At 54.3% G+C, this 12,046-nt stretch overlaps 1 protein-coding gene across 1 annotated transcript in view; it reads right to left on the bottom strand.

Annotated features, from left to right (window-relative positions):
• KCNJ3 (potassium inwardly rectifying channel subfamily J member 3) overlaps positions 1-8,571 on the bottom strand; it is a 33,930-nt gene extending 25,359 nt beyond the window's left edge. Inside the window, exons 1-2 of the mRNA XM_053948243.1 lie at positions 7,463-8,571; positions 3,159-3,375 (exon numbers count right to left, since the gene is read on the bottom strand). Of these exons, the coding sequence (XP_053804218.1) occupies positions 3,159-3,375; positions 7,463-8,140 (895 nt within the window). The 5' untranslated portion in view covers positions 8,141-8,571. The remainder of the gene's footprint in view (positions 1-3,158; positions 3,376-7,462) is intronic.
• Positions 8,572-12,046: the final 3,475 nt, after the last annotated feature.

The following is a 12,046-nucleotide window of genomic DNA, read 5'->3' as shown; positions in this document are numbered from 1 at the left end:
CCCTCCAGTGCCTCGGCAGCCAGGCACAGCCTGATTTCCTGGGAATGTTCCCTCATGATCCCAACCCCCCAGGGCTGGAGCTCAGCAAAGGCAGGGAAGGGAGTTCAAGGAAAAAATTCCCAAGCTGGAGCTGCAAATGCACAGGAAAAGGGAGAGGTGCCTCAAACCATGGATATTCACATTCCTAAATCCCTGTTTATGATAAACGTCGGAGGGATCTGATCCTGGTTGTCACCTGGGAGGGATTTGCAGCACAGGGAAACGGGAGGAATGGAATGGGAATAACCTGGGGAATGGGAAGGAAACAGGATCCTTCGGTGATTAAAGGAAGGAAAGTCAACAGGAACATTTCCTTACAAGCACCTGCTGGAGGCTCTGAATCCACAGCAAAGCCAACTCAAACCGTGGAAATTTGGATTCCTAAATCCCTGATTATTAGAAATAATGTAAAACAGAGAGGGAGGGACACATCCCTGAATCCTGATCCCGTCAGTGCCTTCAATTCCCTCTCATCTCTCATCCCATCCCTGGAAGGGACCAAGGCCAGGCTGGCCTCATGGATCATCTGGACAAGGTGATCCAGCTGGATTCCCTCCAAATTATTCCACCAAGAGGAAAAAAAAAAACACCCTGGGATTTGCAAATTTTTAAACTTTTTACAGGTCCTGTCAAAGCTGAGGCTGATCCTTCCATGCCTTCATCCCAGTTCCAGGGTCACATTCCCAGCCCCACAGCCAACCTCTCCAAAAGCCCTGAACTAATCCCATTTCTCCCATCCCAGAGGTATCCAGGGATGGGATCCACAGGAAATGCATCCCGTGATTCTCACTGTCGAATGCACTTTTTTACCCACGCTTTGCTCATGGATCACTGCACGTTCCCACAGGAAAACCTCAGCTTTTCCAGAGCTTGGGCTTCCAGGGGAAGGATGGGAAATGCAGCATTTGCTGGGAAAGGCCCGGGACCGAGAGGAGAATCTGGAATTTCCGCAGGATTTAAACCCACGGAGGTGCCCCCTCTTCCCTAAAAACCACAGCACCCCTGGATGAGCTCTCCCTTCCCTCAAATCCAGCCCTGCCCTCTCCTCCTCTTCCCTTTGCTCCCACTGGAAGGTTTTCCCAACCCTCTCATTCCCTCCTGTTTTATCCAGACCCAGCACATTTTGCTCTATTTTGCCCCATTTTCAGCTCAGCTCCCAAAAATAGGTCACAACATTTGGAACCTTATCCCAATTAGGCTTTAAAGACCCAGAAATTCCCTTTTTTTTTGTTGTTTTTTTTTTGTTTTTGTTTTTTTGGCCCATTCCCCGTATAATTTCCAGGTTAATAATATTTCCCAAAACAAAGCTGGGCTTTAAAATTCCAAGAGTTGTTTACAAAAGAGATTTCCTTCCCTCCTTTTGTTCAGAATTAATTTTTTTGAGGAATAAAAACAAGAAACCTGCAAGGTGTGGTCTGCAGGTCAGGCCTGCAAGTTTTCCATGAGCTTTCCCAGGGAATTTTTTATGGAAATATCATCAAATTATTAGGGAAGTATCAGGCAGTGTTTAGGGAAATAGCAGAGAGTTTATAGGGAAATGTCAGGGAGGTTTTAGGGAAGTATCTGGGAATCTGGGGCAAATATCAGAAAGTCTTTATCAAAATATCAGGGTTTTTTTAGGGAAATATCAAGGAGTTTTTAGGGAAACACCAGGAGGTTTTTAAGGAAGTATCAGGAAATTTTTAGGGAGATATCAGGGAGGTTCAGGGGAAATATCAGGGAATTTTTAGGGAAGCATCAGGGGGGGGTTTATAGAAATATCAGGATTTTTTTAGAGAAATATCAGGAATTTTTTTAGAGAAATATCAGGGAGATTTTATGGAGACATCAGGGAGTCTTTATGAAAACACCAAGGAGTTTTTAGAGGAATATCAAGGAGATTTTAGGGAACTATCAGGAGGTTGGTAGGTAAAGATCAGGGGTTTTTAGGGAAGCATCTGGGGAGGTTTTATGGAAACATCAGGGAGTTTTTAGAGGAATAGCATATAAAATAGGATTTTTTAGAGGAATATCAAGGAGTTTTTAAGGAAGCATCTGGGGGGATTTTATGGAAACATCAGGGATTGTTTAAGGAAGTGCACGGAGGGTTCCCCTTCCTCTCTCTGGGCTGTGCTCTCCTGCCCTGGGCAAGCAGGGAGGGAACACTGGGACCCACAACACGGCCCCAAAAGGGATCAAAGGGGCCCTGAACATCCCCTGTGCCCAGCAGGAGCCCCACATCCCAGCCAGGAGCCCCACATCCCAGCCAGGAGCTCCACATCCCAACCAGGAGCTCCACATCCCAGCCAGGAGCTCCACATCCCAACCAGGAGCTCCACATCCCAGCCAGGAGCTCCACATCCCAGCCAGGAGCTCCACATCCCAACCAGGAGCTCCACATCCCAGCCAGGAGCTCCACATCCCCAGCCCACATCCTGGAGCACCAAAATCCATCCCTGGAGAGAGCCTCAGTGCCAAAATCATCTCTTTGGAGAGAGCTCCAGCACCAAAATCCATCCCTGGGAGAGCCCCAGCACCAAAATCCATCCCTGGGAGAGCATCAACACCAAAATCCATCCCTGGGAGAGCCCCAGTGCCAAAATCCATCCCCTGGGAGAGAGCCCCAGCACCAAAATCCATCCCTGGAGAGAGCCCCAGTGCCAAAATCCATCCCTGGGATAGTGCCAACACCAAAATCCATCCCTGGAGAGAGCATCAGTGCCAAAATCATCTCCTAGGAGAGAGTACCAGCACCAAAATCCATCCCTGGGATAGTGCCAGCACCAAAATCCATCCCTGGGATAGTGCCAGCACCAAAATCCATCCCTGGAGAGAGCCCCAGTGCCAAAATCCATCCCTGGGAGAGAGCCCCAGCACTAAAATCCATCCCTGGAGAGAGCATCAGCACCAAAATCTATCCCTGGAGAGAGCATCAGCACCAAAATCCATCCCTGGGAGAGAGCCCCAGCACTAAAATCCATCCCTGGGAGAGCCCCAGTGCCAAAATCCCTCTGCAGAACACCCCACCTCCAGCTGCCTCCAAGCATGCCCAGAGCCACGAGGAGCTGGCCGAGCACCCCAGGGCCAGCAGGGAGCCCCCAGGGCCAGCAGGGAATTCCAGCCGGGATGGCCCCACTCACCCGTGGTCTCGACGATTCCCTCGAGGATGACGACGATCTCGAACTGCTCCGTGTGCATGCTGCGCTGGGACAGGTCGTAGAAGGGGCTCTTGGAGTCGATGACGTGGCAGATGGTCAGGGGGGACACCAGGAAGAGCTGGTCAGCCCCGGTGCTGAAGCCCACGTCCAGCTCCAGCTGATCCAGGGGCAGGAATTCTCCCTCCGGAGTCTGCCGCGACTGCGAGGGACAAGGAGGGGAAGGGACCTTGGAGCTGCTCGTCCCTGCAAGTGCCCCGAGCGAGCTTGGACAAGGCTTGGAGCAGCCTGGGACAGCGAATCCCTGCCCGTGGGATGGGACTGAGAGCCCTTCCCAGCCAGACCTTCCAGGATTCTGGGATTTCACCGGGGGGAATCGGGAGTTAGGGACCGGCCTGGGGACACGGGGTGAGCTTCAGGGGAGGGGAGCAAACCCTGGAATCCCAGAAAGTCTGGGTTGGAAAAGCCCTCCAAGATCCATTCCCAAGCCCCCAGGTGCCACATCCCAGGCTCTGCAATCCCTCCAGGAATGGGACTCCGCTCCTGCCCCGGGCAGCTGCACCAATGCCTGACCTCCCTTTCCCTTCCCGTGGAAAATCTTTCCCAAGATCCAATCTAGCTCCAGGTTAAATCCCCACAGCGCCACGGCTGCTCTCCCTGCCCGGGCTGCCCGGAATTCCCAGGGGATCCAGCACACCCCTGGCAGCCCCTGTGGCACAGGGATCCAGGTGTTCCCGGATCCACCTGGGATGTCCCACGCTCCCAGCTGCGCCCGGGGAATTTAGATGGAATGCCAGAGCTCAGATCCAGAGAATCCAAATTTCCTTTTACGCCTCCCCGAGTCCCCGGAAGAATCCAACCCCAGGCAATTCCAGAGGGAACATTTTGCTAAGGAATGAACCCTGAGTGGCTCCTTTGCTCCGAGCCATGAGGGGGGAAAACTCCGGAATTCTGAGCGACACCCAAGCTCTTTCCAATCCCAAAAATCCATCCCAAAATCCCCATTACAGCAGAGGCTTTGCACAGATTTCCCACTTTAAGGCTTTGGGGTTGGTCTTGCTCCTGGCCTGAGCTCGGCAGGAAAAATAAAGGAATATTTCCCCCATGGATTGGGATTTTTTGTTTTCCTTTCCCCTTACTTTTCTTTTTATTTCCTTTTTTAAAATTCCTTTTATTTTCCCTATTCCCCATTTTCTTTTAATTTTCCTCTTATTCTCCCCCCTGTGGCTCCCTTTTATTTTCCCTTTCTCCTCTACTTCCCTTTTTCTTTTATTCCTTTGTCTTTTTTTACTCTTTTCCCCTTTCATTTGCCCTTTCCTTTTCTTTGATTTTTCCTTTCATTTTCCTTTTTCCTCTTTTTTAATTTTGTTTTTTCCTCTTATTTTCCCCTTAATTTTTCTTTCCCTTGCTTTTTTTTTTATTTTACTTTTCCCTTTTATTTTCCCTTTTTCCCCTTTTATTTTTCTTCCCCATTTTCCCTTTTTTCCCCCTAATTTCCTCTTTTCCACTTTTGTTTTTCCCTTCCCTTTTTTTCCCCACGAGGCTTGGCCTGGCACTGCTTCTCTTCCAAGCACAAACCTTTCCTTTCCTGTATTTCAGATCCAGGGAATTCTTTTGAAGCCACCCAAAGTTTGAAGCTTCAACTTTTAAAATTCCCCCTCTGGCACTTCCAGAGCCAAAAGAAAAAAAAAAAGCAATTTTCAAATGCTGGACTGGAAATTACTTATTTTTGATCTTTTATAGCTTGAAATATATGAAATTATTCAAATATATTTATATAGTATGCAAAAATATATTTAGACATTATTAAACATTTTAAACCAAACTGTATAAATTATATATTGTTCAATATAAATATTTATATTTGCATATTACATAAATCCATAGTGTTATGCTGCAATGCTATTTTATACATTTATCCTTATAAATAATATTTATAATATTTATAAATGATATTCCATAATTTCCAAGCTATTAAAGGGTTATTTGGGGAGTTTTTTAGGAATTCTTTCCCTCTTTTAGGCACAGACTCCCTCAAGGTTTAGGGGACCCCACCACTGGGCCAGTCCTGATCCTGAAATCCCGTGGGAAACAGGGATTTGGGAGAACAGGACAAGTTCAGGAGCCTCCATGGGCTGAGCTCCGTGCCTGGGGCTGCGCGGGGACAGCGAGGAAATCCGGGGAAATTCCCAAGGGGATTGTGCCGGGAATGGGGACCCTGCCCTGCACCCACATCCCGAGGGAAGGGCACCCCCAGGCCCTGCAGGATATCCTAAATCCCTGCAGGAAATCCCAAATCCCTGCAGGACACCCCCAGTCCCTGCAGGACACCCTAAATCCCTGCAGGACCAATCCCAGGAGGAAATCCCAAATCCCAGCAGGACACCCCCAGGCCCTGCAGGATATCCCAAATCCCAGCAGGACACCCCCAGTCCCTGCAGGACACCCTAAATCCCTGCAGGACCAATCCCAGGAGGAAATCCCAAATCCCAGCAGGACACCCCCAGGCCCTGCAGGATATCCCAAATCCCAGCAGGAAATCCCAAATCCCAGCAGGATATCCCAAATCCCAGCAGGATATCCCAAATCCCAGCGGGACACCCCCAATCCCTGCAGGATATCCCAAATCCTGCCGGGACAGCCCCAATCCTTGCAGGACACCCCTCCCATGGAAAGAGCACCCACATTCCCTGCAGGACGCCCACCCCAAGGACAGGACACCCCCAATCCCTACAGGACACCCCCATTCCCTGCAGGACATCCCAAATCCCTGCAGGACACCCCCAATCCCTGCAAGACATCCCAAATCCCTGCAGGACACCCATCCCATGGAAAGAGCACCCACATTCCCTGCAGGACATCCCAAATTCCTGCAGGACACCCATCCCAAGGACAGGACACCCCAATCCCTGCAGGGCACCCACCCCATTCCCTGCCCAGCAGCCACCTGCGGGTATCCCGATTCCCGGGGGGTCCCCGCGGGATGCAGCAAACGCCCCCGAGCCGGCTCCTTCCTCGCACCGGCTCCGTTCCCGCTCCCGATTCCCCATTCCCGATGATTCCCTCTCCCCGCGGCCGCCGGGCGAGCCTCAGACCCACGCCCGCCCTTCCCAGCCCTCCAGGGCAGGGATGTTCCGGGTCTGACCCCGGCACTCCGCTCTCCTGGGAGTTCACCTCAATAAAGTTCAGCCTGGCTGGGCTCCGGGCTGCCCAAAAAGCTCTGGATTATGCCCGGAGCTTTTCTCCTTCCCGGCTCACGGAAGGCTCGGAGCTACGAAGGATTTCCTTGTCAGGGAAATGGAGCGTTTTAAAGAATCTATAAATATCCATCCCAATCCTGCGCTGAACGCAGGAATTATCTCCAAGGAGGTTGGGAATGCGGTGCTGGTGGCTGAGCCCGCAGCCCGAGGCTCCCGGAGATGTTCCCTGCACCAGGAAAACAGGACAGGGATGCTGGGACAGCAGCGGGACCCAAAACACGACCCGGGATCATCCAGTCCGACCCCTGGCCACCGGCAGGGCAGGGCCACCCTCCATGGGCCGGGCTGCTCCGAGCCCCAGGGACGTGGGGACAGCCACGGGCAGGAGCGAGGGGTGTCCAAGGGACATGGGGGGGGGGGATGTCCCCAGGGGAGCAGCAGGGGGGGCCACGGCTCTGTCACAGAACCATGGAATTGTTGAGGTTGGAAAAGCCCCCCAAGACCACGGAGTCCAACCATCCCCAGCACTGCCGGGGCCCTCACAGAATTACTGAGGTTGGAAAAGCCCTCCAAGGACATCGAGTCCAACCATCCCAACAATTCCCAGCACTGCAGGGCCCCCATGGAATTACTGAGGTTGGAAAAGCCCTCCAAGGACATCGAGTCCAACCATCCCTGCAATTCCCAGCACTGCAGGGCCCCCATGGAATTACTGAGGTTGGAAAAGCCCTCCAAGGACATCGAGTCCAACCATCCCTGCAATTCCCAGCACTGCGGGGCCCCCACAGAATTATTGAGGTTGGAAAAGCCCTCCAAGGACATCGAGTCCAACCATCCCAACTGTTCCCAGAACTGCCAGGTCCCTCACAGAATTACCAAGGTTGGAAAAGCCCTCCAAGACCACGGAGTCCAGCCATTCCCAGCCATTCCCAGCACTGCCCCATGGAGTCCAACCATCCCAACCACTCCCAGCACTGCCAAGACCCCCACATCCCCAAGCGCCACCTCCACACGGGACGGGGACTCCACCAGTGGCCCGGGCAGCTCCCCAGGGAGGAACTTCCCCGCGAAGCCGCCCAGAGCACCCACCTTGAGCAGCTTGCAGCGGATCTGCGCCGAGACCATGTGGCTGTTGCGGAGGTTGCCCACGCGGAACATGAGTGTGAGCTTGCCATCGCGCATGGAGATGGCGGCGTGCTCGCTGAACATCAGCGTCTCGGCCCTCTTCTTGGGCTGCGACATCTTGATGAACATGCAGCCGATCAGGAAGGCGTCCACGATGGAGCCCAGGATGGACTGGAAGAGGAAGAGGATGATGCCCTCGGGGCACTTGTCGGTGATGTAGCGGTAGCCGTAGCCGATGGTGGCCTCGGTCTCGATGAAGAAGAGGAAGGCGGAGGGGAAGTTGTACACGTTGGCCACGCACGGGGTGTAGCTGTCGTCGTGCGCCTTGTTGAGGTCCCCGCGCATGTAGGCGATCACCCACCACATGGAGGCCATGAAGAGCCAGGCCACGGTGTAGGTGAGGATGAAGATGAACAGGTTCCAGCGCCACTTGAGGTCCACCAGCGTGGTGAAGAGGTCGGACAGGTAGCGGCTGGTCTCGCCGCCCAGGTTGCCGTGCTGCACGTTGCAGCGCCCGTTCTTGTCCACGAAGCGCTGGCGCTTCCCGCGCGGGGCGCTGCGCGGGGGCGGGAGGCCTCCGCCGCTGGCCGAGGTGCTCACCACCTGGTACTCATCGCCCAGCTTGCGCCGCAGCGCCGACATGCTCCGCGCAGCTCCGCGCAGCCCCGCGCAGCCCCCGACACCCCGCTCAGCCGGCAAAATCCGCGCAAGCCGCCGGCACCCGGCTCAGCCCCGCGCAGCCCGCAGCTCCGCGCGGTCCGCTCAGCTCCGCGTAGTCACCAACACCCCGCGCAGCCCCGCGCAGCCTCGCACAGCTCCGCGCAGTCACCAACACCCCGCGCAGCCCCGCATCCCCCGCTCAGCTCCGCGTAGTCACCAACACCCCGCGCAGCCCCGCATCCCCCGCTCAGCTCCGCGTAGTCACCAACACCCCGCGCAGCTCCGCGTAGTCACCAACACCCCGCGCAGCCTCGCACAGCTCCGCGCAGTCACCAACACTCCGCGCAGCCCCGCATCCCCCGCTCAGCTCCGCGCAGTCACCAACACCCCGCGCAGCCCCGCATCCCCCGCTCAGCTCCGCGCAGTCACCAACACTCCGCGCAGCCCCGCATCCCCCGCTCAGCTCCGCGCAGTCACCAACACCCCGCGCAGCCCCGCATCCCCCGCTCAGCTCCGCGCAGTCCGCTCAGCCCCGCGCAGCTCCGCATCCCCCGCTCAGCCCGCCCGGCCCCGCCGCGGCCGCGGAGCCTCCGCCCGGCGCCGCCGCCTCCCACGCGGAGCCGCCGGCAGCGGCCCCGGGCAGGGCGGCACCGCCCCGCGCAACGCCCCGCGCAGCGACACTCCCCCCGCACCGCCCCTGGGGCCGCGCACCGCACCTGGGCCCGCCCCCGCCCCGCCGTCCCCCACCTCTGACCCTGCGCGTCTCAGCGCGCAGCGACCCCGCGCACACCCCGCCCTCCGCATCTTCATCCTCCCCTTCATCCTCCCCCCAGCATCCTTCGCTCGTCTTCCTCCCCCCCCCCCGGCATCATCTTCCTCTCCCCTGCATCCTCCCCCGGGGCTCCATCCCTGCTTCCCCTCCACCTTTGGAGGGGCTCCAGATCCCACAGAACCAACCAGGAGGGGCCGGGGGGAGGCCGGGCACCCCCACTCCTATCCTATCCTATCCTATCCTATCCTATCCTATCCTATCCTATCCTATCCTATCCTATCCTATCCTATCCTATCCTATCCCATCCCATTCTATTCTATCCTATCCCATCCCATCCCATTCTATTCTATTCTATTCTATTCTATTCTATCCCATTCCATTCTATTCTATTCCATTCTATCCCATCCCATCCCATTCCCTTTTAGCCTGTTTTTCTCTTCATCGCATTCGATTTTACGGTTTTGAGATGCTTTGGTCCCCACGGAGCACTGCCAGGACGCAGAGGGGACACAGCCCCTTCCGCCCGGCAAGAAATTCCCCAAGAGGAGCCACAAAGCTCAGCTCTGACCCAGAGCTGCTGGGAAGCAGGAGAGCAGCCCCAAACTGTGGGTAAATCCCCAGGGAATGATGGAGCAGTTTGGGTGGGAAGGGAGCTGGTGATGCTCCCAAGGGCCAGGCTGTGTCCGAGGGTGCTCCTCACCCACTCCTGCTCCTGCTGCTCCAGGGCTGCTGCCAGCAGCTCCAGAAAAAAACTTGGATTGGCAGCTTTAACCATGGGATAAAGCCCTGCCACAGCTCATTTTTTCACCATCACCTTCCTCAGAACTGATTCCCAAGGATTTTTCTTGCCGCTGCATTTCTATTCTATTTAGAAATAGAAAAATATTCTATTTTTTTTCCAGAAAATTGATTTTGTTTCTCACTTTTCTGTTTTCTATTCAAAATTTTTCCTGCTCCCCACCCTTTTTTTTTTTTTTTCCTGTGATTGACACAATGCCTGTTAATTTTCCCACCCAATTAAAGGAAATTTAGTGTGGAATTCATCCCAAAATTCTGGCTAACTCTGGCCACGCTGCCAGAACCCTCCTGGCTCACAGATCCAGCAGCCTTGCCAGCTTCCCCTCTCCTATTTCTCCTTCCTCCATCGCTCCTGTTTTCCCAGAGGCCTCTCCCCGGGCCGGAATTGGGCAAAGATTCCCTGTGATCCATCCCAGTGTGACAGTGACAATCCGAGGGGAGCCATTCCCTGTAATTACTGCAATTAAAATCATCATTGCTTTTAGGGGCGTGAGCAGATTCCCAGCATCTTCTGCCAGCCGGGGTGGGATGAGGGAATAGTGGGAGTGGGAAAGGAATGGTGCACGTGGAACAGTGACACCCAAAGGGTCCCGGTGGCAGGAAGCTGCTCCAGGAAACCCTGGCAGAGCTCTTCCCCTGGAATGATGGAATTCCCAGATGATCCCACTGTGAGGGATCCTTCCCCCTGTCCCAGGCTGCTCCAGCCTGGCCTTGGACACTGCCAGGGATCCAGGGCAGCCCCAGCTGCTCTGGGAATTCCAGCCCAGCCAGGAATTCCCAATTCCCAATCTCCCAGCCATCCCTGCCCTCTGGCACTGGGAGCCATTCCCTGGCTCCTGTCCCTCCATCCCTTGTCCCCAGTCCCTCTCCAGCTCTCCTGGAGCCCCTTCAGGCCCTGCAAGGGGCTCTGAGCTCTGCCTGGAGCCTTCCCTTCTCCAGGGGAACATTCCCAGGGCTCTGAGCTCTGCCTGGAGCCTTCCCTTCTCCAGGGGAACATTCCCAGGGCTCTGAGCTCTGCCTGGAGCCTTCCCTTCTCCAGGGGAACATTCCCAGCTCTCCCAGCCTGGCTAAAGCCCTCAGAGCATTTCCATGGCATCTCCACATCCTCCTTGTGCTGATTTTCCCACAAATCCAACCTTCCCGTGCCTGCTGCCATCCCAGCTGGACATTCCAGGTGAGGTTTCCCATCCCAGGTCCGAGGTTTGTGTTTAGATCCATTTAAACTCACCTGGAGCTCCTTTTCCTGCAATTCCAGCTCTTCCCTGCAATTCCCTGATTCCAGCACCGGGAGGCTTTCCCAGGCTTTAGCTGATGTGGGGATGATGACAAATGAAATGATGGAATTAATTATTTATTCCCTGAATTAGCAGACATTCGCAAAGCTGTCTCTTCCAATCCCACTGCCTGCATGTGGACTGGAGGGCAGATCCTGCTGTTTTCCCTTGGAAAAATCATTTACGGATTGAAATGGGAGTTGGAGCAGGCGGTCATGGCACCAGTACCAGGATTTTCCTGACCTCAAAAATATCCTAAGGGATTCATCCAGAATCCTTAAATAAATCCTAAAAAAAAGGGACAGATCAGATTTCCAGGGACATTAGATGGAGGTTGGTTCCCTCTCTGTAATTTTCTGTCAATCCTAATTATTAACATTTCTGAGAAATTCCAACAAAAAGGGGAAAAACCTCCGTGCCTGCATTCATCCCTCCCAAAGGGATTATTGGGTGATTCATCCCCAGGCTCCACAATTAACAGGAGCAGTTAATTACCTCCAAAAGCTTTAATTACCAGCAGGGGAGGTTGGCCCTTACCAGGGTTTGGTGTCACCTGCAGCCCCAAACACCTGCAGGGACAACCTGGAACAGGGAATTACTGAGAAAAGGGATTTTAGTTGGGGTTTTTCCATGTTTTTTGGACAAGGAAGCAACTCTGGATGTGGGGAATCTCATTAAACGAGTTATTAATTAGCCCTTTTGTGATCTGATTGATTGAAGGGCAATGCAGCAGTGTAGGATGAATTATAAAATTACACATTCATACAGAAATTCCATTTATAAAATTCTAATTTTGTAAACAGCTCCGGCTCCGACATCAAGGAACCTTGGGATGGGACAGGGCAGCGCTGGGAATGTGGAGCTGGCCCCCTTTGGAGTGTTCCACAGGGAAGTGACACCAGCCTCTCCCACTGTCCCCTGGACATTCCCCAACCCGAATTCCCGGCCACGGGACCCACCCAGGGCTGTGCTGTGGGAAAACCCTGGGGAAGGAGGTGGAATAAATTACTGATTCCTCTTTTCCTGCATGGAAATTCCTGTCTA

This window comes from Vidua chalybeata, chromosome 7 (genome assembly GCF_026979565.1).
Source record: "Vidua chalybeata isolate OUT-0048 chromosome 7, bVidCha1 merged haplotype, whole genome shotgun sequence".
NCBI classification, from domain to species: domain Eukaryota; kingdom Metazoa; phylum Chordata; class Aves; order Passeriformes; family Viduidae; genus Vidua; species Vidua chalybeata.
This window is presented reverse-complemented; position numbering and strand designations above follow the sequence as displayed.